This window comes from Pan paniscus, chromosome 19 (assembly GCF_029289425.2).
Source record: "Pan paniscus chromosome 19, NHGRI_mPanPan1-v2.0_pri, whole genome shotgun sequence".
Classification (NCBI taxonomy): domain Eukaryota; kingdom Metazoa; phylum Chordata; class Mammalia; order Primates; family Hominidae; genus Pan; species Pan paniscus.
In genome coordinates, this window is record NC_073268.2 from 76,353,746 (window position 1) to 76,380,139 (window position 26,394).

The 26,394-nt window shown below is 42.9% G+C and overlaps 2 protein-coding genes across 13 annotated transcripts in view; one reads left to right on the forward strand and one right to left on the reverse strand.

The window, feature by feature from the left end:
* CA4 (carbonic anhydrase 4) overlaps positions 1-7,560 on the forward strand; it is a 28,103-nt gene extending 20,543 nt beyond the window's left edge. For 2 of the 3 annotated variants that reach the window (XR_004667290.3, XR_008954976.2), the window contains exon 9: positions 6-7,560. The gene's annotated coding sequence lies outside the window, so the exon portion shown is untranslated. The remainder of the gene's footprint in view (positions 1-5) is intronic. The other variant, XR_008621702.2, reaches the window with a different exon arrangement.
* Positions 6,686-26,394, reverse strand: part of USP32 (ubiquitin specific peptidase 32) — a 214,028-nt gene continuing 194,319 nt past the window's right edge. For all 10 annotated transcript variants that reach the window (XM_034942618.3, XM_055101663.2, XM_034942617.3 and 7 more), the window contains 7 exons: positions 22,266-22,352; positions 19,994-20,114; positions 14,893-15,084; positions 12,610-12,898; positions 10,769-11,193; positions 9,999-10,091; positions 6,686-8,882 (listed from right to left, as the gene is read on the reverse strand). In XM_034942618.3, the coding sequence (XP_034798509.1) occupies positions 8,709-8,882; positions 9,999-10,091; positions 10,769-11,193; positions 12,610-12,898; positions 14,893-15,084; positions 19,994-20,114; positions 22,266-22,352 (1,381 nt within the window). In that variant the 3' untranslated portion in view covers positions 6,686-8,708. The remainder of the gene's footprint in view (positions 8,883-9,998; positions 10,092-10,768; positions 11,194-12,609; positions 12,899-14,892; positions 15,085-19,993; positions 20,115-22,265; positions 22,353-26,394) is intronic.

Consider the following 26,394-nt stretch of genomic DNA (forward strand, 5'->3'; position numbering starts at 1 on the left):
TCCAGCTGCTAAGGTCCCTGGGCCATCAGAAGCGAATAGAACAAACCTAAGACATCACTCTCCATCAAGAGGCCTGCATGACTATTTACATCATCTTCCAGGAAGAAGAGGAGGAGCTGCTTTGGGGACACCCACTTCCTCTCCTTACGTAACAACACACTGCATTTGCACAAGTGTCCTTGGTTGTAAAGGGTTCCACACTCACTTTCTTATTCAGGGCTTATTACAAGCCTCTCAGGTAGCTATGGTCATGGTACCCTGATCCCTTGTCAAAGATGAGCCCACTGAGGCTCAGGCTACTGTTGTGCCAGGAGTTGCTAAGTGGTGGATCACAGACTCCAGTTCAGGGGGAGGTAGGGTGGTAAAGAAGCAGCTGGATGAACCTGGGTTTGAATCCAGCTCAGAAATGTTCCATTTGTGTGACACCACAGGCAAGTGACTTAACCTGATTGAGCCTCAGCTTCCTGATCTAGAAAAAGGGGTGACCATACATCCCTCATAGAGCTGTGGTGAGCATTTACGAATCACGAGTGAAACATGCATAGCATGGGGTTTGGCAGATAGAAGTCCAGTAAATGTCTAAGCCCATCTCCAGCGTTTCTTCTGGTTCCAAGCTCAGGACTATCCTTTAAGCTAAGTGGTAGATACTCAATGAACATGTTTTGGATGATTTAGCCCTCTCCTTTCCCCCATCCCTCCCCAAGTGAGAGGATGTTTATTTGCAGCTCTGTGCTGCAGAGAGCTCTGCAAACAAGGATTGGCAGCGGTAACTTTCTCCAGCTGGCACAACAATGAAAGGCCACAGGCCCTGGGGCTGCTCCCTATGGATGTCCAGGGAACAGAGGCCAGGCAGCAGGCTGACTGCTCCGGGCACTCCCTGTGGCTTCTTCACTCTAGCTGGCTACCCAGTATACTGAGTAGCAAAATGGCCTTTGAAAAGGCCCACCCTGTGGCCATGATTTCTAGCAGACCAAATGAGAGTGTTCTCCTGGGAGCACTGTCAACTCCTCTTGCTGGAGACAATTCTCTGGGAGCTCCTCAGACCCTACTGGAGCACTGTGTGCTTGGCTTTCTGAATGCTTAGAGGTGACAGGTGCTTTAGCGGACATCCAATCCACAGCGGTTGCCCAGGCAGCACTACACCCCCCCACTCTCACTTCAACCGGAGTAACTCCAACCTCATCTGCTTTAGCTATGGGTCCTTCAGGTAAATGTGGCTGGAATGGCTGGAAGAAAGGGTCGGGTCTCAATGTTGTTTCAAAATAAAAGCTGAAGACAACTGACCTAATGCAACTCGCTCAATATTCACAGGGGGAACCGAGGCGCAGACAAGGCAAGTGACCCCCAAGGTCATACAATTCTGCCAAGTGCTGAGCAAACACTGCGGACTGGACTTCTGGTCTACTGCTTTCCATGGCATCAGCTAAGATGACTGCTCTGAACCTGGGGCTGCGGCAGCCTCTGATGATGGCCGTAGGTATCTCCTACTCCACTCTGGAGGCTCCCTGCTGATCCCTAATGTGGAAGTCCCCCTCTTCCTCCCCAATTTGTAATCCCAGTGGGCACTGGGGTTTGGCCATCAGCAGCAGAGGATCCTGCTACAGATAACTGAAGGGTGGTACTGAAAAAACCATCAGATCAGCAGAGAAACCCCGTCCCCTTATCCCCAAGGTCCTTGGACAACTCCTCCAGCCAGGCACATTTTTCCTTCCGGGGCTGCACTCAGCTGTGACTGGGCTCCTCTCTCTGGCATGCCTCCTCCCTGTCCAGAGCTCTTCTAGGTTTTCCCCCTTCTGCCTCCTTTTTTCTTCCTCCTCCACTTCCTTCAGTCTTCTTGGGGCATTTCAAGCCTAGCACCCATCTGTGAGTTCCTCTTGGGCTTGTGGTAAGGTCTAAAGTTTGTTATCAAGAGAAATTCCAGCCAAAGTGGATTGTGAATATGAAAAAGAGAGAAATTACAGCAAACAGAACTTATGTTTATAATAAAATGGTCTAAAATAGATACATATGTGCCGTGTGGTGGTGGCTCACACCTGTATTCCCAGCACTTTGGGAGGCTGAGGCGGGTGGATCACCTGAGGTCAGGAATTCGAGACCAGCCTGGCCAACATGGTGAAAACCCGTCTCTACTGAAAATACAAAAATTAGCCAGGTGTGGTGGCGTGCGGCTGCAATCCCAACTACTTGGCAGGCTGAGGCAGAAGAATCACTTGAATCCGGGAGGTGGAGGTTTCAGTGAGCCGAGATAGTGCCACTTCACTCCAGCCTGGGCGACAAGAGTGAAACTCCGTCTCAAAAAAAAACTAAAATAGGCCGGGCACAGTGGCTCACGCCTGTAATCCCAGCACTTTGGGAGGCCGAGGTGGGTGGATCACCTGAGGCTGGGAGTTCAAGACGAGCCTGACCAACATGGAGAAACCCCATCTCTACTAAAAATACAAAATTAGCTGGGTGTGGTGGCTCATGCCTGTAATCCCAGCTACTCAGGAGGCTGAGGCAGGAGAATTGCTTGAACCTGAGAGGTGGAGGTTGTAGTGAGCTGGGATCGCTCCATTGCACTCCAGCCTGGGCAACAAGAGCGAAACTCCGTCTCAAAAACAAACAAACAAACAAACAAACTAAAATAAATAAATACATAAATAAAATGGATATGTATTTATACAAACCATAGAAAAATGTTTGGCAACCATCCCAAGATACCTGACAATGTGAAATACTTTTATTACAACTGGCCTGACCTTCAAAGGCCTTCACAGCTCCTGCCTTCCTGTTACCGTCTACTATGTTCCTCGTGCACCTTCCACTCAGCACAAACAGGCTGCATTGCCTCCGAAACGCATCACTTGAATCCTGCCTCTGCTCCTTTGTCCATCTGAATCACCCTCTCCACATTTCTGACCCAGTAATCCTAATCTCACTTTATGAGGCAGTTCGCTTCCCTTTTGCATTTCCCTGGGGTACACTGTCAATAGCCTAGTGTCTGATGTCATCAGTCAGCACTTCATCAGAGGCAATTATGTCTACAGAGCTTTTGGCTAATTACTGTCACTCCTTACATGTGTGCATATGCATATCATCTTTCCCTAATGAGACTGGAAATAATGATTCATTCCCTGGAGCAGTGGTTTCCATAAATGACCAACCCACAGACCAGTGCAAACTGGCTGTGAAAGAGCTTCCTCTGAGGAACTTATTAGAATGCAGATTCTTGGACTGCATGGGAGAGGAGGATCTCATAAATCTGGGTGTAATAGGCACAGAACATTAGGTGTAATATGGGCAGGACTCTGGACTCAGCATATCCAACAAGCTGCTGGCTGATTCCGATGATGCCGATGAATTGCCAGGTTGGGAACTGTTGCCCCCAGAGAAACTAGCAGAGAGCTCTGTACGTGGTAGGTGCTCACTCCCCTATTGTTTGGGTGTATGCCTCCTGATAATGAACTTGAACATAACATTATTGTTATATTATGCCTGTATTGTTTCCTTAAGTGAGGGAAGAATGCTTTTGAGTACCTAATAGGTGGCAAGCTCTGTGCTTACTTACATACATGATCTATTCCTTTTAATAACCTTTGGAAATGAAGTGGTATTTTCACTGGGCGTTAGAAATCTGAAAACTTTCATTTACAGCTGTTGCAACAGCAGAACTAGAATGTGACCTCCGACATAATGGGCTCAAAGTCTATGACCTTTCTGCTCACCAGAGGGCATGAACTGCTGGTTTGTACCTGGCTTGCAGATACCTTCTTTGGGCAGCACAATGTTCAAAGTTAAAAAAATTTACCAACGCTTCTAAACTGGATACTTTGTATTAATATCTGGGTTTCTGGCTTCTCTTCATGGGAAAAACAAAACAAAAAAAAAGGTTTGGTGAACACTGGGGCCCACATTTCTGCAGGACAACAGTCACATGGAGCCTTTAGATGGGCATGTGCCTAGAACACACTAGAGTCCCCATTGCTCCCCATTCTCTTACATTCTATTCCCAACCAGGTTCTTATAGGACTGGGTTTGTGACTGCTGCACACTTATCTACTCTCTTGCTTCCCACTGGTCAGGAAGTCTGGCAAACTTAAAAGGCCTCTTTTTGTTGCTCTCTCCTGTATGGATCTCTGATCATAGAGGTGTGTGCATTTCTGACTTTGTGATTTCAATACTAAGGAAGCCGTTGGTACATTATCAAGAGAAACTGGGATCGCTGCTCCCCAACTTACACATTCTGGTGTGTCCCAGTAAAATTCTGTATTCAGCCTCCAAACTAGCTGGGAAAAATGTGGCAAATCATCTACTTGCTCCAATTCAATGGTGTTTAGAAGTAAGAAGTCACTGTGAGCAATGCCACCAAGTGGTGGAGAGACTCCATGCAGAATCACCACCTTCAGCCAGGGAGGCTGGGAAGCCGAAGACCTCTCTCAACGCACAGGGCCATTCAGAAACTAGAAACAAAATGCTTGCCCATCTCCCTAGGCCAGTCCTTCCGAGGCTTTTTGAGACAAGGTCTCACTGTCACCCAGGCTGGAATGCAGTGGCACAATCAAGGCAACCTCAACCTTCTGGGTTTGAGCGATCCTCCCACTTCAGCCTCCCGAGTAGCTGGGATGACTACAGGCATGGGCCACCACACCCAGCTGATTTTTTTTTTTTTTTTAGTAGAAATGAGGTCTCACCATATTGCTCAGACTGGTCTTGAACCAGCCCATTTTTAGCTTTTTAAAAGACAGCCTTGGCCAGCCATGGCAGCTCACACTTGTAATCCCTGCACTTTGGGAAGCTGAGGTGGGCAGATAGCTTAAGCCGAGGAGTTCGAGACCAGCCTGGGCAACATGGTGAAACCCCATCTCTACAAAAAATACAAAAATTAGCTGAGTGTGGTGGCGCACATCTGTGGTCCCAGCTACTGGGGAGGCTGAGGTGGGAGGATTGCTTGAGCCTGGGAGGTTGAGGCTGCAGTGAGCCATGATTACCTCACTGTATTCCAGCCTGGGCAACAGAGACCCTGTCTCTATTAAAAAAAAAAAAAAAGTGTGAACCTAGGAGGTGGAGTTTGCAGTGAGCCGAGATTGCGCCACTGCACTCCAGCCTGGGCGACAGAGTGAAACTCCGTTTCAAAAAAAAAAAAAAAAAAAAAAAAGGAAACCTAAAAACAGACTGGCACTTAAAAGAGTTGTGCTTCATTTTTTGACTTTCTGTATTAATTTTCTGTTTGTTCCTTTCCTTAAACAAGCTGCCACTGCTGCTGATTCAACATGTTTCATTTTATACTTTTTTTTTTTTTTTTTTTTTTTTTTGAGATGGAGTTTCGCTCGTTTCCCAGGCTGGAGTGCAATGGCGTGATCTCGGCTCACTGCAGCCTCTGCCTCCCGGGTTCAAGCAATTCTCTTGCCTCAGCCTCCCAAGTAGCTGGGATTACAGGCATGCACCACCACGCCCGGCTAATTTTGTATTTTTAGTAGAGACGGGGTTTCTCCATGTTGGTCAGGCTGGTCTTGAACTCTCAACCTTAGGTGATCCACCTGCTTTGGCCTTCCAAAGTGCTGGGATTACAGGCGTGAGCCACTGGGCCTGGTCCATTTTATACATTTTTAATGTGTATTCTTGTTTTTGGAAAATGTGAACAGAGGACTATTAAACTCTTTTAGCATCAGAATAGCAAGGAGGTAAAAAAACAAACAACAAAACAAACAAAAAAAACCCTCTTTGTAAAATAGGATTGAGTATCGTTGGATTGAGCACTTACCAAGAAACTGTGCCAGGCATTTGTGTCCTTCATTTAATTCTTACAAGCCTGAGTGTTCGGTATTTTAATTTTATAGGTGAACAAATAGAAGCTGAGGGTGAAGGACCTACAGCTGTCACCTTCATCTCTTCTCAACACTGCCAACTGTCTCCTTGGATCTCCCAGACAACTAGGGACATCTCTGGTTTCTCGGTGCTCCCTAGAAACCTAGGGTCATTTCAAGGCATTATGCAAATGAGCTTTCCTTCTCTTCACCTCATCTCCTGATCTGCACAAAAATGACCGTAGGACCCACTGTAGGTACCAATGTAGGCACCAATCCTCAGTTTACCACCTGCTCTCTACTTGCTTCCCTGCCATAACTTTCTAAAAGGGATGTGAGCCATGTTTAAAGTCACCTGGTCACTGGAGGGATCTTGTTCTACCCTCTACATCAGTGGTTGCCAACCTTTTTGGCACCAGGGACTGGTGTTGTGGAAGACAATTTTTCCACGGACTGGGGGATGGGGGGAGTGGTTTCAGGATAAAACTGCTCCACCTCAAATCATAAGGCATTAGATTCTCATAAGGAGCACACAACCTAGATTGCTAGCAGGCACAGTTCACAATAGGGTTCGTTCTCCTGTGAGAATGGCATGCCGCTGCTGATCTAACAGAGGCAGAGCTCAGGTGGTAATTGGGAGCAAGGGGGAGCGGCTCTAAATACAGCTTGCCGCTCACCTCCTGCTGTGCAGCCCAGTTCCTAACAGGCCACGGATGGTACTGGTCTGTAGCCCAGGAGTTTGGCAATCCTGCTCTACAGAGTTTCCAACCTCAGAGATGAAGCATCCCCTCTGTAAGTCAGAAAGAAATTATTCAAGTAGGAGAATTAAAACAGGATCACAGAGAGGGAGGCTGAAGAATTTGTCTTTCTGTGTTTACTTGTATGAGGAAAAACAGCACATGGAGGCATCCACAGTATTTAATTTGTTTGGATAATAGTTACAGATAAACAGGTACACCCCATATACAATTACCAATACTTTTTATACAGTTCATATTTCGGTACATCAACACTATTTTATTTACACTCTATTTATGTACATTAACATCTTTCTAAAGTCAGTGCATTGTCAACAAGTTTTATACAGTAATTTACAAGGTGAATGTAGTTAATAGTTAATTTAATAAATTTTCTGCTAGTTCATGAATTAAAAAAATTAATTACAACCAGTATAACAAACACAGATCAAACAACATTAGTAGATTGAGCTACCTGCTTAAATAAAACATCTGTAAAGAAATTATTTAAAATCTTCCACTTTTTAATGGGAATGGACAGATTTTATATACTGAAAATCTTGAAACTATAAAGTATGCATTTTGTCTGACTTTATTACATTAGACAATTTAGGCCAGTCCTACCTACTTGCAATTATATTTTTTCTGAAAAGGATTTCAATTTAGGTAGCCATTTAAGATAACCTTTCCAAATGCTCTGAGAACCAGATATTAATAGTTACTAGCCTCAGATATCAGAACACAAATACTTAGTTACATTGGTAATTACTATCTATGAGGAAGAAAGGGTAGTGGAATCTGACAATTAATGAGAATCAACTTGCAGGGTCTAAATGAATAAACAAAGACCAACAATAAGGTGAAACATTTCCTTCAAGTATATATTAAAAAACTACATGAAAAAAATGCTACCTGAAATAAATAATATTTATACTTTTGTTCCAGTCTTGATTAGAGAAAAAAATGAAGTAAGCAAAGAAACATAACTTTCGATGACTACTGTAAAATTAAAAAAAAAGACAAATATCAAAATAAAAAAATTAGTGGACATGCAAACAAAGCAAAACTAAAGTTGACTTCCTAAAACCACCAATTTCATTAAATACACTTATGAACTCCTAATGTCTGGGATGTGTTTTGTTTGTAATTTATAGCCCTTAGAGCCATCAAATACACACAAGCAAGTTCATTTGCATGTGTTCTCTCTTTTTTAAAGTGCAAGACAAACACGGAAAAGAACAACCACTAATTGTGAAACGTGATCTAGCTCCAATGCCACTTACCTTCCCAGAAGCTCTTGTTGCAACAGGTGCATGTGAAGATGGTGCAAATATTGGCAACTGCTCCCCTTCCCTCAGCATGGGTGGGGCCGGGGGTGCAGAATACATTTCTGAGGATACTTGAAGTATCCTAAATGTAAGATGCCTCCACTGGGAGGGCCATGGTAGCTGGATTTCCCAGGATGCTGTTTCTTTCTACTGGGTCTCCCACAAGGCTCTGGGTGGAAGGCACACAGCTCTTAAGAGAGCCTCCCTTTCAGACTGACCACTATATGCCCCTGCCACCAATGACTGGTTGTGTCTCAAACATAAATACAACGGCAAAAACAAAAAGCAAGAAAGACAAAGAAAGGGTATGGAAACAGTTTAAAAAATCAATTGAAAAATCCTCGTCCATGCCTTAAGAATCATTTGCACACCTTCGTGATCTTGCTTTCTCCATCTTGTCAATATAATGGAATAAAACTTCAGGAAAAAGGAGGTAGCTTATCATGTCGTCCCTAGACAACATTATAATTGTTTGTTTTTTACTTTGACTCCAAGGAAATCTTTAATATTTGTTATGATTATTGGTAAACTCTATACTCACTACATATTTGTTCATATCTGGACAAGCACAATTGAATTCTTATTTGGTCCCAGGTGGCTGGTGCCAAACCTTTTGTTTACAGGCTAATGGTGGGATCTGCCTGAAAGTTCTCTATCGGAGAGCTTGTATGAGACTTCAAAATAAAATGATTACTACTCTTAAAGTTAACTATTTTAATTAGAATTTTTATTTTGTGCTTCAGGGTCACAGGATAAAATAACTACATTTAGCTTGCCTTTCAGTGACGCTTTTGCCAAATGTCAGCTACAAGGAGTCATCTCCCTCACCGCCAAGCTGTCTAGCAGCCAGAGTGGTAGCTTTACTGTAACACACAGTACTTTTTGTAATCAGACTCAAAGTCTTCATCCATACTGCTTGTGTCTGCCATCTTTTTGCCATCAGTCTTTGGCAGAAATTGTGCATAGTCTATCCCCTGCTGCTCATAGAAAAGAATGTAGGCAGAGTCGGTGTCAATTTCATCCGGGTGAAGTTCCTGAAAGGGCAAGAAAAACCTTTAACCAAAAGCCATCACTACTATGGCTCTAAATCCTTGCCAGGAAAGGGAAGACCAACCCTCTGTAATTACTAAACCTGATTGCTTCCAATAAGCTCACTAGTTTGGCTGTCTCACACCTGCCCCTTTAAGATGAGCCCCATTATTTCCAATGTTTGCTTTGGGGAAAATATTTTGACCATAGACAAGTCAAAAAAGAATGACCTAAAACCTCATCAAATTCTATTTATTTATTTTTTTGAGATGGAGTCTCCCTCTGTCACCAGGCTGGTGTGCACTGGTGCGATCTCAGCTCACTGCAACCTCTGCCTCCTGGGTTCAAGCGATTCTCCTGCCTCAGCCTCCCAAGTAGCTGGGACTACAGGCGCGTGCCACCACGCCTGGCTAATTTTTTGTACTTTTAGTAAAGGCGGGGTTTCACCATATTAGCCAGGATGGTCTCGATCTCCTGACCTCATGATCCGCCTGCCTTGGCCTCCCAAAGTGCTGGGATTACAGGCGTGAGCCACTGTGTTCGGCCCAACCCCATCAAATTCTGACAGTCTAGAAGATAGGAGTTTTTGCATTAACTACCTCCTGTTTTTTTTTTTTCTTGAGACAGAGTCTTGCTCTGTTGCCCAGGCTGGAGTGCAGTGGCGCAGTCTTGGCTCACTGCAACCTCCACCTCCCAGGTTTAAGCCATTCTCCTGCCTCAGCCTCCCGAGTAGCTGGGATTAGAGGCACGCGCCAACACGCCCAACTAATTTTTGTATTTTTAGTAGAGATGGGGTTTCACCATGTTGGCCAGTCTGGTCTTGAACTCCTGACATCAAGTGATCCACCTCCTAAGCCTGCCTCAGCCTCCCAAGGTGCTGGGATTACAGGCATGAGCCACTGCACCCAGTCAACTAACTCTTTATTTTTCCTCACTACTCATGTTTTCATTCCCTACTCTGCATAAAACTTTTGTTCCTTTAATACTGACAGCATCTATATATTGATTCTAACAGAAATATCTATTTCCTATTCAAGAGATAGTCCATTATTTCAACAAATGTTCCCCAGTTCTGTTGATATTCTGTTTCTAACTTTCATTCAAAGACTGAGAATGTTTACCTTACAGCTGCTGTCATTGTAACAGTACCACTTGCAGTTTGGGTTTTTGGCATAAGTGACGTAATGGCCCCCACCCAGAATTCCTGAATGGCACTGTAAGAGATAAGAGAGTGGAGGTATGTTAGCAGTTAACTGTACTATGGCCAGGGTATAGCACTAGGATCTGAGCAGGAGAACACTGATCATGTAAATGATCAGCAGGTGAAAAAATATTTTAGAACCCTCTAACTTTTTCTAAAACCAAAATAAGCAAAAAGCAAAATACAAAAGTCATAAGCTCTAAGTCTTGTGTGGATAAACAATCATTTTATAATTGTAATTACTATTATTATTATTATTATTATTTTGAGACAGGGACTTGCTCTATCACCCAGGCTGGGGTGCAGTCGAGTGATCACAACTCTCTAAAGACTTGACCTCCTGGGCTCAGGTGATCCTTTTGCCTCAGCCTTCCAAGTAGCTGGGACCACAGGCACATGCCACCATACCTCGCTCCATTTTAAAATTATTTCTAGGGATGGGGCCAGGCTGGTCTCAAACTCCTGGGCTCAAGCGATCCTCCTGCCTCAGCCTTCTAAAGTGCTGGGATTGATTACAGGTGTGAGTCACCACACCTGGGCAGGCCAAGATTTCTATGTTAACTTTGTCTATCACTAAGCTCAATGCTAGGAAATAAGCAGGACCTGAAAAAAATACTTGCTGATGAATACATGAAGACAAGTGAACAAAACACAGACCACTCTCTGAAAACCATATAATAAACCACTTACCGAAATTGCATATAGATTATAAATAGGCTTAATACGAGTATCTTCTCTTTGGTCATCAGTGCTGTCTTCTTCACTGTGGTTTCCAAGCTGACCATTGCTGTAGCCATTGCCACATGCTTCATGCTCATAAAGGAATCCATTGGCCAAAGCTACCTCGTGGTCCTGAGGAGTGACCAACTCTGGTTGGCTGCCCCCCAGCACATGCCCTCGACTCAAGGCGTCAGCCAGCTCACATATCTGCCCAGCCCCATTTTCTTTGCTGGCATCCAAGTTCTCTTTACTACTTGACAGTTTATTTTTGCTGCCAATCTGGGGCAGCCGGAGCCTCCCTTTGCTCCTCCCCAAAGTCCGTGGGCTGCTATTAGGGCTGCTGTTTTTGCTGGAGGGACAGCTGGTTCCACTTTTTCTTGATGAAGAAGGAGAACCTGGGAACAGGACAGAAGAAAAGATTCACAAATTCAAATGCCACAAAGTAAGCCAGCCCCAAATGCTACCTCTGAGGTTAGCTTCACAACTGTACACACAAAGGTAAAGACAGGGCAGTCGTGACTGGCTACTCTTTAGTTCCTATTATGTAGCCAGTAAGTTACATTTTTGTCTTCTTCAATGCCAAGTCCCTATAAGCAACAATGTCCTGAAAATGTAAAGTACATTATAGGGACTCAGAAAATAGCAGAAAGATGATTTATGTCAGATTCAGTTGAAAAAAATCTAACTATTAGAGTAAGGAGTTTTCCAAATACATATTCCTCTCCTTTGTAAAATTAGACAAAAAATGTGACCACCATTTACTGAGTACTTCCTATTGTTAGGCATGGTACTGGGAATTTGTTGCTGTCCATTGTTACCTCTATGTCTCACAAAAATCCTGTAAGGCTTTAAACTTTTTGGTTATAGCCTCTTACCCATACCCCCTTTTATACCTTTAAAAATTATTGAGAACCTTTAGAACTTTTATGTGAATTTTATCTATCAATATTTCCCATATTAGAAATTAAAACTAAGGAATGAAAAAGTACAATACATTAGCACAGACTTCACTGTCAAAGTGACGATATTATTCCATGTCATGTTATCTCTCACACCATTGTACATTTGTGAGAGAATAAAAGTGAAAAGGCACATATTGTCTTAGTATTTTTATGAAAATAGTTTTGGGCAAGGCACAGTGGCTCACACCTGTAATCCCAGCACTTTAGGAGGCTGAAGCAGGAGGTTCACTTGGGCACAGGAGTTAGAGCCCAGCCTGGGAAATATGGCAAAGCACCATCTCTACAAAAAATACAAAAATTAGCCAGGTGCAGTGGTGCATGCCTGTAGTCCCAGCTACTCAGGAGGCTGAGGTGGGAGGATTGATTGACCCCAGGAGGTAGAGGCTGCAGTGAGCTGTGATCTGTGTTGCACCACTGCACTCCAGCCTGGGTGACAGAGTGAGACCCTGTCTCAAAAAAATAAAAAATAAAATAAATTTTAAAAAAAAGAGTTTTGATCCTCTAGACCCCCTGAAAGATGGGGAACCTCAGAACTTTTGCTATAAGGGGACAAGATAGCAGCTACCATTCCTGTTTACCATATATCAGGCACTGTGTGAAGTGCTTTACTCTCCATGTGTCACTCTCAACTCTGTAAACCTGGCATTATCTCCATTTTACAGATGAGAAAATAGATTCAGGGAGGCTGAACCTCTTGCTAAAACTTACATAGCTCAAATACAGATAGGTCTGATTCCAGATAGGTTCTTTCCACCCAACCAACCTGATGTTCCAGAACAGAAGACAGAGAAACATATGTAGCCTACAGGAGTCCCAAGAAAGCACCTGCATAAGGCCCCCAGGCCTCACCTTTCGGGCTGCTGCTGATGTTAGCGCTGAGTGAGGATGGGCTTTTGCTCAGGAGCACGTCCTCTTCCCCAGCCGAACTCTGCGCATCCACTTTCTTCACCTCCCTTGCCAGAATCCTGGGCTCAGAGAGCTCATCCCCCTGGGGTGTGAGTGGTTTACGCTGGCAGAGAGCCGGGTCTCTTGGTACCAAAAAAGCACTTGGATCAAAACTTTCCCGAGGAAATTTGACAATTTTCTGTGATTTTATCCACCGACCATTTACAAATTGAAATCGCTTAAGGTGAATAATCTGGAGAAGTAAAGGTAGAAAACATCTGCATTAAAGGGTTCTGAAGATACAAAATTTACATGGAAAAAACAAGTCAAATACATGTGAATGTTTGGGAATATATAACAGAACATTTACTCTTCATTATTTTTTAAAGACTTCAAAAATATGGTTTCATAAAGGCCTCTACATAGGCCCCAGTGCACTGCTGTGCTTGTGCACACACACTCAACTCAGCAGTGTGGCACAGCCACGTGACTGCGCAGTGGGTACTGCCTCCAGGCTCAGTTGCTCTTCTAGAGTCCACAAAGGGTTAGCCTAAGCTTCCACTCTCCACAGAGCCAGAAGTTCACCCTCTCCTGAAGTTCAAATTCACCACATTGTACCCCTTGTGGCAGTTCTCACATCACACTGAATTGCAGTTACTGGTCTACATGACTGCTCTGCTTGTTTTATGTGATGATTATATGAAAATATATACTTGTTAAAATTCATCAAACTGGATATTAAAAATCTATGCTTTTAATTGTATGCTAATTATACCTCAATTTTTTTTAAAAGGTCTCCCCGTCAGCCGGGCGCAGTGGCTCACGCCTATAAACCCCGCGCTTTGGGAGGCCAAGGCGGGTGGATCGAGACCATCCTGGCTAACACAGTGAAACCTCATCTCTACTAAAAATAAATAAATAAATAAATAAATAACACACAAAAAATTAGCCAGGCGTGGTGGTGGGCGCCTGTAGTCCCAGCTACTCAGGAGGCTGAGGCAGGAGAATGGCATGAACCCAGGAGGTGAGGCTTGCAGTGAACTGAGATCGTGCCACTGCACTCCAGCCTGGGCGACAGAGTGAGACTCCGTCTCAAAAAAAAAAAAAAAAAGTCTCCCCCTCCTCCCCACCCACCTTGTCTCCAAGCCTGCCCCTTCCCTCTAGTTCCTATCTGTGGAGCTAGCTAACAACCAATGTTATTAATTTCTTGTGCATCATTCCCTGGGAAGCTGTTCTGGTCTAAGAAAAACCTACATTCAGCTTCACAGAGTAGTATGACAGAGACATGAATAGAATAAGAAAACATGGCTGGGCACGGTGGCTCACGCCTGTAATTCCAGCACTTTGGGAGGCCAAGGTGGGCAGATCACCTGAGGTCAGGAATTCAAGACTAGCCTGGCCAACATGGTGAAACCCCATATCTACTAAAAGTACAAAAATTAGCCGGGTGGTAGTGGTGCATGCCTGTAATCTCAGCTACTCAGGAGACTGAGGCAAGAGAATCACTTGAGCCCGAGAGGTGGAGGTTGCGGTGAGCTGAGATTACACCACTGCACTACAGCCTGGGTGACACAGTGAGACCCTGTCTCCAAAAAAATAAATAAATAAATAAATAAATAAATAAATATCTGAATTAAAATATGCCAGTACCTTACAGTTACACTGATCTTAATGAATAGGAAGATTTGTCACTTCAAACTCTCCTGACAAACAACAGGACAGTCTCCTAATCCATAAAGCGAGAAGGCAGAAGTAAATTAAATCTAAAAGAACACACAGGCCCTAGTGCACTGGTGTGCTTGTGTACACACACTCAACTCAGCAGTGTGCCATAGCCACATGACTATGTGCAGTGGGTGTTGGGGGCTCCAGGCTCAGTTGCTCTTCTAGAGTCCACAAAGGGTTAGCCTAAGCTTCCTCTCTCCACAGAGCCAGAAGTTTACCCTCTCTTGAAGTTCAAATTCACCACGTTGTACCCCTTGTGGCAGTTCTCACATTGCACTGAATTGCAGTTACTGGTCTACACGATTGATCTTCTAGGTTATAAGCTCTTTAGGAAAAAGAACTACAAAATATTTGTAGAAAGATTCATCTCTGTATTCAACATAAAAAGCTTGTACAGAAAGTGTTTTAAACACTGCTGCAGGAAAGGTCTTATTCTCAAAAATAACAAAACCTCCTGTTTGTTCATGTCTTCTTTCTTTTATGCCAGATTCCTGCTCTCTCAGAGGCAGGACTGTAACATACCAGGATGGGTGGAAGCCTCCAGAGATCCAGCTTCTTTGTTGCTAAGCAGTGGGTCTTACACTTGGAACAGTAGTACATCTCATTTTCCCCTAGCTCTTCCTCACTGGTGAAAGCACGGAGACAGCTGTCCAGGTTGATGGGCTCGGCTTGCGCTCGCCGACTCTGCTCCACACTCTCATGCTCATCTACAACCTGCAGGTAGAGGGAACAGGAGGAAAGGGGTGCGTGGGAAGGCATTTAAAGTGGTGATCTAGGTATGCATCAACCTCTTGGTCACTCACCCTTATTTTACTCTATATAAGGAAAAAGAAAATACAACTGGCTGGGTATGGTGGCTCATGCCTGTAATCCCAGCACTTTAGGAGGCCGAGGTGGGGTAATTGCTTGAGTCCAGAGTTCAAAACCAGCCTGGTCAAAAGAGTGAGACCCTGTCTCTGTAAAAGAAAAATCTAAAAATTAGCTGGGCATTGTGGTACATGTCTGTAGTCCCAGCTACTCAGGAGGATTGCTTGAGCCTGGGAGGTAGAGGTTGCAGTGAACTGTGATTACACCACTGCGCTCCAGCCTGGATGACAGAGAGAGACCCTGTCTCAAAAAAAAGGGAAAAGAAAACACAACCCAAACTAGAGTCTGAGCAAATACAGCACCTATACATTTATTCACAAATGTTACATCGGTAACATTCTGGATAAAATTTCTATTTATATGACGATAGCCCTTCTTGAAAAATTTTTGAACGCTTCAAAATGACAAAAACAAAAAGAATTGCATTTATTTAACAACTTTGGAATCCTATAAGGGATTACATGTGAGCTGGCCCTCAAGCCAGGGGTGCTGATAGTAAGCCATTTATTTTTAATCAGAAAGCCAGAGCATTATTAGTATGCTGCAGACTTTACAGAGGCTAGGAGAAATAACATGAAACACAGAAACCAGAGCTGGATGAAATAAGGGCACAGAAAAGCTCACCATGAGAAGACAACACAGCAGAGCATGAAACCCCACAGGGTACAACTCATTTGCATCTGATTCCATGTAACACAGAGTTATCAGAATACCAAGTCTATAATTATCTGTCTCCTCCCTCATGGGGCCTTTTTATCTGAGATGGCAACAAAAGGAAGAGCAAGCTCAAAAGAGTGTGCTGCTTTTGTTGAGAAGGCCCCTAATACTCACCCAAACCTTTGGGGTCCTGTTAATCAGCATGTTAGGCTGTGGAGCAAGGAGGAGTTAAGTATAAGAAAGGACAGAGAGCAAAGAATGGGCGGGGTGCAGGGATGTAAGTTGGGGGTGGTGCAGAATGAAGAAGAAGGAGAGAAGGAAGGATCTAGAGTGCAACAGAAAAGAAACAATTTTTTCCTCTCCATGCCTGGCTGCTACCTGACAATCAAGAATCATAGAGCTGGGATCCTTCTGTTTGTCCCTCTAATGTATGGGAAGGTGGGTGAAGCATCAGGGTTATGAATGCTACCATGAGACTTCACACAGTATATATTTGTGTCCCAAAGCAGAGCCCAGACCACAAGGCCCACACTGACTGCCTCTCTGTGGCAAACGTCACATATGTCCATCACCCACCCTATTTATTGCTCCTCCCTTCCAGAGGTGAACTTCCTCCATGAATTTCCCTTCCTGAAACTCATGATGGGAACATTAGGCTGTCGGAATACAAATTGGCACAGCTCAAGACATTCAGTTTAGAATGGGTTTTCAGGTGAGACTTCTTCCCTATATGAGAGTCACGAGGCTCTCAAATGCTGCTATAAACTAGCAAGGCTGGGTTTGATAGTGCAATTAAGGTTCTAGCACTGCATAACTATCCAGGCTAAAGAGCTCATTTAAAAAGGGGAACTTAGAGGAAAATTCTTTTTTTAGAAAAGGAAATCTGGCTTGGACTTGGGTTATAGACTTCTTTTTTGAGTACAAATTCTGTAGTAACAAGATATTAACTGTCATCATCTTTTGAACTGGTCACTCAAGGAAAAAACTGATGTGCTTCAAAAGGAAACATGCTGTATCACAGTTGTTGGAATGAGTAGAAAAAGGGTTGTATCATATACGATAGTGTTTCCTTTCTCATAGCCAGTTAAATATTATCTCTATTATCTCTACCAGGAATACTTTATGGCCAACCACAAATTAGAGTAAGCTAGTAAAGAATGTTGATTTTTATTGACTATATTTTCTGTGGAACACAGGCTACAGTGCTAGATGAAGACAGGGAGGAAAGAAGGCTGATAAAAAACATATTTGTGGACTGTACTGACAATAATTTCTATTTATCAGTAAATTTCCCAAAGTGATAAAGATTCCCTTTACCTCTTGGGATCTATGCTTAGATCCTCTACTATTGTTTAAATAATCTATAAATTACTTATAGGCACCCTCTTCTTTTTCAAAGTTGCTTTAAAGCTCATCTTTAACACAAAACACAGGAAATGAAGTAATAGTTTTCATAGAAGACTACTGAAAAAAAGAGAGTGGCCTAAGAATTTGTCTAGCTTAATTTTCTTTTTTTCTTTCTTTTTTTGTTTTTTTGAGACAGGTTCTTGCTCTGTTACCCAGGCTGGAGTGCACTGGCGAGATCACAGCTCACTGCAGCCTTGATCTCTTGGGTTCAAGCAGTCCTCCAACCTCAGCCTCCCAAGTAGCTGGGACTACAGGTGCACACCACCACACCTGGCTAATCTGTGCATTTTTTGTAAAGACAGGGTGACATCATATTGCCCAGGCTGGCATCCAGTTTAATTTTCTACTGAGGAATCTGAGGTCCAAACAGGAGAAATGTAAAGGATAAGAGTGATTGCCTCTCTGTTTTTTTCTGATTACTAGGTATAATATTCATGTTGGAAAGCAGAGAAAAATGTTAAAAGGCAGGGAATCCTTTTATATTCTTAATTATATTCTTACTACAAAGGCATCCACTGTCAAAATATTGGCAGATTTTCTTCTGTCCTCTTTCCTAAATAGTATTTTTTTCAATATTGAAGGTATTATTTCCAGTATATGCAACTTTATGTCTTGTTTTTTAAAAAATGTTCACATATCATAAGCTTGTTCCCATAAATGTTAGCAAAAACTCCTGGTAATCATTTTCAACAACCGCATTCTATTTTATCCAATGAATACACCATGCTTTATTTAACCATTCCTCTAATGTGAGACAAATATAAGTTGTTAATGACTTTTTGCTATCCTAAAAAATGCTATGATGATATTTGCCTGCAAATTATGGAGTAATTACAGAGTATTCTCCCCTCAGATAAATTCCTAAAAGGGAAATCACTGGAATAAAAAATATAAAGTATATGGGCAATAATCCCAATTTAAACCACGGTATCTCTTTTGTCTACATGACTTTCTAAGCACATGCAGAAACCCTACATGTAGGGGAGCCCAGATTAGTCATATGGCCCCACTCCCTAGCAAGGCATCAATAGCCCTTCACTTCCATGGTATCCTAAGTGCATCACTGAAAGTGGAAGTAGGGTGAGATTTAACAGGTCACGTAGGCCGTTTCCTATAAGCAGGATGTCCTAAAGAGCTTTTCCGATTGCACACTGGATTTGTTAAAAAGGGGAAGAGATTTATAGAGCCAAATAATTTGTCATCATTGACAGTAATGTCTTGTCAGATTTTGTGCTGACAAAGATTTATGAATCTATCAACTAGTAAAATTTTCCCTCCTTGCTAGTGAGCATGATCTAGAACATTAGTTTCTCTTCAGCTTTCTTTAGCTTTAGCCTAGTGATCTTTCATTTGACAAGTATCCACAAATTATACTTATTTCTGGCTAGAAAGGGCTCCCAGGAGCCTTGGTGTGTGGGGCATATTTTGGGATCTAAATAAGAAACTAGGTCTAGAATTGGTAGTTTCCCCAGTCCTCCATAGCACAACAAGACAGAGAAGTCAGTTACCGTTACTAACTTATCCAAAGGGAATGCTTTAAAAAATAGTAAAGGAAATTTCCAACTATCAAGAGCCATAAAAATGCAAAAACCACTACAATTCCTCATGTGACTTAAGGAACTCCTTTGACTCTGTTGCTTTTACCTCTCTATCAGATTCTTAATGTCTTTACCATTCAAATAATATTTGGTTGATTAAAAACTGCCTGAGGCAAACATTTTTAGGTATGGAGTTAAAATTATTTCTGAAGCAACATTTTCAAAATTTAAAAATTGCTCTGGCCAGACAGCAACAATAGAAGAATGTGAAGTGCGAAGAGTGGCCACTGAGATGTGCTCTTAGGTACCCAAAATGGAAACATTTCAATCCTTTCTGTAACTTTTCTGATCACTCTGCCTATTAAAGGCAGCAGCTATAGCCCTGGGACACATTCGAACTAAGTAACTGTGGTTACCAAATGCTGCAACTTCAATAATATTTAACAGAGAGATGCTTATTGATATGTCATGGCCAGACACAGTTTTGTTTCAAGGTTCACTTATTAATATTTTTGAAATTTAATGCCTGCTATAGTTTGGACATGGTTTATTTGTCTCCATCAAAATGCATGTTGAAATCTGATTCCCAATGTGGCGTTGTTAGGAGGTGGGGCCTAGTAGGAGGTGTTTGGGTCATAGGGGTGAAACTCTTGTAAATGGTTGGTGCCATTCTTGTAGTAGTTGAGTTCTCCTTCTGAGAACTTAGTTTCCAAGAGAGCGGGCTGTTAGAAAGCGAGGATCTTCCTCCTGTTTGGTCCTCCCTCTTGCCTGTGTCTGTTCTCCTTTGATCTTCTCTGCCATGTTATGATGCAGCACAGAAGCCTTTGCCAGAAGCCAGGACCATGTCCTTGAACTTCCCAGGCTGCCGAACAGTAAGCTAAATAAACCTCTTTTCTTTACAAGTTACCAGCCTCACGTACTCTGTTATAGCAACACAAAATGGACAAAGACAATGCCCCAATACAATGAACTCCAGAAGTTGGAAAATGAAAAAGCTCAAGCAAACATGTCAATATATTAGGTGCCATAGAGGATGCCAATGAAGGTTTTTCTGGTTGTTTTTAAATTGTCTAAAACAGAAATGGCATAATAGTTACACTGGTGGAAATTTCCCATATAAAAACCACCATTTTATGGTGGCCCTAAATACTTACCCTTTCCTGGGATGTTTGATAGCGAAGGTGAAGGGCTGTGGGGTCCCAATCCACAGCGATATAGGCATTTCCAATGAAAGCTCTGTCTTCCCCACAATCAATTTTACAGCCTCTGCAAAATCTAAAAAGGGGGAAAAGATCCACAGAGGAAGAAATAATTATGAAGGAATCTAAATTTTCTTAATAAAAAATATTCTCCCTTCCTACTTTTCTGCTTTCCTCTTGGGCCTCACAATTTGTCATCGGCTTCTGACTTCAGACTCTGATAAATGTAGGGATACTTATTAATAATTAGTACAGTTTCAGGGAATCATGCTTTTCACTTTTCAAGTCTTTATTTTTACAAAGTACTTGATAACCACCTGTTAATCACAGGAAGATGTGAACTTTATGGCAAATAAATGACATGGGAATTGCCTGTTTGAGATACTACAGCACTCAAGAAATTCCAAATTCAGTTATTTAATGCTCTGAAGTAGGACAATTTATCTGGTGTAACACCTAGCTCCTTGTCTGTAAAATGGCAGATTAAATAAATGCATATAAAAGTTTACAGGGGCCGGGCATGGTGGCTCATGCCTGTAATCCCAGCACTTTGGGAGGCCGAGGTGGGTGGATCACCTGAGGTCAGGAGTTCGAGACCAGTCTGACCAACATGGTGAAACCCTGTCTCTACTAAAACTACAAAAATTAGCCAGGCATGGTGGCAGGCACCTATAATCCCAGCTACTTGGGAGGCTGAGGTGGGAGAATTGCTTGAACCTGGGAGGTGGAGGTTGCAGTGAGCCGAGGTTGCACCACTGCACTGCAGCCTGGGTGACAGAGTGAGACTCTGTTTAAAAAAAAAAAAAAAAAAAGTTTATAGAGTTGCAGAGGTGGGGTGGGAGATGGGGTAGGATATAATAAAGTCATGGTTCCAATGCCTACTTTATTATTATTATTATTTTTCTTGAGATGGAGCCTTGCTCTGTCGCCCAGGCTGGAGTGCAGTGGTGCGATCTGAGCTCACTGCAAGCTCCGCCTCCCGGGTTCAAGCAATTCTCCAGCCTCAGCCTTCCAAGTAGCTGGGACTACAGGTGCCCGCCACCACACCCGGCTAATTTTTTGTATTTTTAGTAGAGACGGGGTTTCACCGTGTTAGCTAGGATGGTCTCAATCTCCTGACCTCTTGATCTGCCCGCCTCTACCTCCCAAAGTGCTAGGATTACACGCGTGAGCCACCACGCCTGGCCAATGCCTACTTTAGACTCAGTTTGCTAAGTCTATTGCAGTTCTCTAAAGGCGGACTTTAGTATCATTAGGCACTTTCCCTGTTGTAACAGCAATGACCAATCAATCTCCGTAACTCTTTAAAAACCAAGAACAGATTTCCAGCAAGGTCTAGTAAAGACTATGGTCTACTGTGCTTAGAACTGGCAAACTTACTTATATTTAACGAGAGGCTTGGCGTGGTGGCTCACACCTATAATCCCAGCACTTTGGGAGGCTGAGGTGGGTGGATCACTTGAGGTCAGGAGTTTGAGACCAGCCTAACATGGCAAAACCCCATTTCTACTAAAAATACAAAAATTAGCTGGGTACAGTGGTGTGCACCTGTAGTCCCGGCTACTCGGGAGGCTGAGGCAGGAGAATTGCTTGAACCTGGGAGGCAGAGGTTGCAGTGAGCTGAGATTGAGCCACTGCACCCCAGCCTGGGCGACAGAGCGAGACTCCATCTCAAAACAAAATAAAACAACACAAAAAAGGAGAGGTGAGGTTATAGAGTAATAAATGTTTATCACAAGCTATGAATTTGGTATGGACTGTAGTTTATAAAACCAGCTAAGTCTCAAAAGCAAAACTTATCTATTGACCTCAAAAGGAAGTGAAAAATATTTTTTGAGACGGAGTTTCGCTCTTGTTGCCCGGGCTGGAGTGCAGTGGTGTGACCTTGGCTCACTGGAACCGCTGCCTCCTGGGTTCAAGCGATTCTCCTGCCTCAGTCTCCCAAGTAGCTGGGATTACAGGCACGCATCACCACGCCCCGCTAATTTTTGTATTTTTAGTAGAGATGAGGTTTTACTAGGTTAGGCTGGTCTCCTGATCTCAGGTGATCCACCCACCTCGGCTTCCCAACGTGATGGGATTACAGGCGTGAGCCACCGTGCCCAGCCACAATTCTTAAGTTTCTCATTATTCACTATTTACTTCTCAAAACTGGAAATCTTATGAAAACTGTATAATATCTAAAGCTGAAATTCTACTAAAGTAATTCTTTTGCAGGTCACTTTACCTATACCATGGGCACCAAGCACAGGAGTTCCCATCTTTCTGCACAACTCGTAGAGTGAATGGATATTGATAGCCCATACTGTCATCACTGAAACAGAAGAGAACAAAAAGAGTGTAAGAAGCATTTCTGGTTCGAGGTCCAACTCCTCTTCATCTTCTCTTGAAGTAACCCTAGGAAGGGGCATTTGCCATAGCAGTACGCTCATGTTGACAGCTCAATGTTACTTACCCTAATCCATTAGCTGCAGCCCAGTACCAAATACACTCTGGCTTCCCATCCTCTATCTGGGCTTACAGAAGGGTAGACATAAGACTGCCAGATGTCTCTAAGGGAGTCCATGTGGCCCATGAAAATTTTACAAGATAAGCTAATCATGAAATCAAATACTAATTATCCTTCAGCCTTAATTCTATCAGAGGATTTAATTCACATTAAACTAAAATAATTAGATCTTTCCATGACAAGAACACTGACACATTGCAGAAAGCTGTATATTTAGAAGTCTTCTTTAATCAGAATCGCTGATGTGGTACATGCTAAGTACTGCCTTAACTACTCAGAGTTATAAGCTACATACCATTTTTGGAGTAACTTCTTTTAACTGCCAATGATTATGTCAAGATGGCCCTGTGAATTTTCCAACTTTTAAAAAAATTTACTCATCCTTGCCCTAACAAGGAGCAATGCAACAATTTATACATATTATCAAAACATAAGCTGTACACCTTAGATGTATATACAATTCCTACTTGTCAATTATAGTTCAATAAAGCTGGGGGTGGGGGAGAAGGAAGCAATGCGAGGAATATAACATAAGAGTGGCATACTTTACAGCTCATCTGGCAACTGACAGTGGTTATTACATGGGCTATTGAAGGTAATGAAACCATGATAAAGAGTCACTGTAAGGGCAAAGGTGAGAATCACATCTGGCATAGGAGTTCCCATCTTTCTGCATAACTCGTCCAGTGAATGATCATTGATAGCCTGTACTGTCTAGTACCATGTCCAAATCAGGCCAGCAATAAGTGAGGAATCAAAAGAAAGATAACGGGATAAAACAGTCAAGTAGCACTCATAGAAAGCTGTGCAGCACTTCCCTTCTGAAAATTTCTTTTACCTTTTTGCTCTAACTGAATGAAGCCTGGCTTTCTTGAGAATCCTGCTCCCCCTGCAGACTTTTTCCATTTTTTTTTTTTTTTTTGAGACAGGGTATCACTCTGTTGCCCAGGCTGGGGTGCAATGGCGCAATTATGGCTCACAGCAGCCTCCACCTTTCTGGGCTCAGGTGATCCTCCCACATCAGCCTCCCAAGTAGCTAGGATTACAGGCACGCAACACCATACCTGGCAAATTTTTACATTTTTTGTAAAGACAGTATTTTACCATGTTGTCCAGCCTGGTCTTAAACTCCTGGGCTCAAGTGATCCTCCTGCCTCAGCCTCCTAAAGTGCTGGGATTACAGGCGTGAGTCACCACACCCTACCCCCTGCACTTTGTATTCTCATACGTTCCAGAACCTGGAGGTAAAATAGATCTCTTCCTTACTCCTATGCCACTTGTGCATGATTTCTTCTTCCTTCCTTTTCTAAAACATTCCAGCTTCTTTGTAGCATGTGCTACTGAATTATGCTACCTGCTATTCCTCCTTGGAAGGTACATATCTTCTTTACTCACTAAAGATTGTAGCACCCAGTTCACTGTGCTTTTTCTCCACCACTTCTCCTGTTATTATTCTTGGTGACATCAACATCAATGCAATTAATATAACAGTAACTTGGTCTTCTCTTTTCCAACAATAAGTTCCTCCACCCCATATGTAAACCCTCTCCAAATGTCATATTCTAGACCTTGTGAATACAAACTTTTCTACCTCCAAAATCTCAATTCCAAGTATCCTACTTTGCAACCACCACCTCCTATCTTTTTGGGTTACTTACTTATTCAAACATCCCTATTCTAATGATTCTTTCACCCAAGAGAAACCTCCAATCACTGCCCTGAAATCCTCACTTGCCTCTTTACCCACTGTCCCTGAAAATAATCACTCTTCTCCATAGACCCTTAATTCCAGGATTTTGTCCATTTAATCTAAAATTTCAAATTTATTGACATAAACACTCAAGAAGTCGAGAACTATACAATGAACATCCCATGTATTCATTACCCAACTATAAAAGTCATCAACTCCAGGCCACTCTTATTTCATCCATAACTTTACCAAGTACCACTAGAATCAGGTGAGAGCTACCATGCCTGGCTATCTTTTTTAATGTCCAAAGGACATAACCCACTCCAATCTCTACTCCCTTATCTATACTAAAATAGCTTTCACAAAGATCACCAAAGACCATTTTATCAAATCCAGCGGGCAATTCCCAGTCCTCTGTAGCATTTGAAACAACTATCACTCCTTTCCTGAAATACTTCCTTCACTTAACTCCTGGTTTTCTTCTTACACTATGGGCTGCTCCTTCTCAATCTCACTCTCTCTCTTTTGAGACAGAGTCTTGCTCTGTCGCCCAGGCTGGAGTACAGTGGTGTGATCTCAGCTCACTGCAACTTCCACCTCCAGGGTTGAAGCAATTCTCAGGCCTCAGCCACCCAAGTAGCTGGGATTACAGGCACGTACCACCATGCCCGGCTAATTTTTGCATTTTTAGTAGAGACGGGGTTTTGCCATGTTGGGCAGGTTGGTCTTGAACTCCTGGCCTCAAGTGATTCTCCCACCTCGGCCTCCCGAAGTGCTGGGACTACAGGCATGAGCCACTGCACCCAGCCTCGATCTCTTTTGATGCTTCATTTTCCCTTTTCAATCTCTAAATGTCGGAATGCGTATGAACTCAGTTCAGAGTTCATGTATAGATCATGGGAATCTTCTCTATTTAACTCTCACTCTCTAAATGTTAATCATCTGGTCTCAGGGCTTTAAATACACCTTTTTGTTGATGACATCTGTATCTCCAGCAGAGGACATTCAAGTGAATTTCCCACTTGAATATATAATAGACTTCTTGAATTTAACTTGATTCCTGTCTTTTCTTGCCAAAATCTGCTCCTTCTCCAGTTTTCCTTTTTCCATTAAATGGTACCACCATTCACAAACAATTGTTCAGGGTAAAAAGCCAGCCTGGGCCGGGTGCAGCGGCTCACGCCTGTAATCCCACCACTTTGGGAGGCTGAGGTGGGATCATGAGGTTAGGAGATCGAGACCATCCTGGCCAACATGGTGAAACCCTGTCTCTACTAAAAATACAAAAATTAGCCGAGTGTGGTGGCATGCACCTGTACTCCCAGCTACTTAGGAGGCTGAGGCAGAAGAATTGCTTGAACCTGGGAGGCAGAGGTGCAGTGAGCCGAGATCATGCCACTGCACTCCAGCCTGGTGACAGAGCAAGATTCTATCCCCCCGCCAAAAAAAAAAAAAAAAAAAAAAAAGAAGTCAGCCTGGATTCCTCTTTCCCTATACTCCACATCCAATTCATTAGCAAGTCCTGGGAAAAGCCCTCGTCTAGAAGCTCTTTAATTCAATTACTTCACTTCAAATTTAATCTTGTCCAACTTTCATCTTTACTAAACACAACATTCATTAACTAAACTGCTTATCTATTATTTGCAGTTTTCCTTTAGGATTTATTTAAATCTTAAAATAAATACTTTAAACAATTATTTATTTAAATAACTTATTTTGGCCGGGCACGATGGCTCATGCCTGTAATCCCAGCACTTTGCGAGGCTGAGGCAGGCAGATCACTTGAGGTCAGGAGTTTGAGACCAGCCTGGCCAACATGGTGAAACCCTGTCTGTACTAAAAATACAAAAATTAGCCAGGCATGGTGGCGGGCACCTGTAATCCCAGCTACTCAGGAGGCTGAGGCAGGAGAATCGCTTGAACCCAGGAGGTGGAGGTTGCGTTGAGCCGAGATCGCACCACTGCACTCCAGCCTGGGTGACAGAGTGAGACTCTGTGTCAAAAAAATACAAAATAAAAATAAATAAATAACTTATTTAAGTAAAGATTTATTTAAATCTTTAAATTTAAATCTGGCCAGGTGTGGTGGCTCACACCTGTAATACCAGTACTTTGAGAGGCCGAGGTAGGTGGATTACTTGAGGCCAGGAGTTCGAG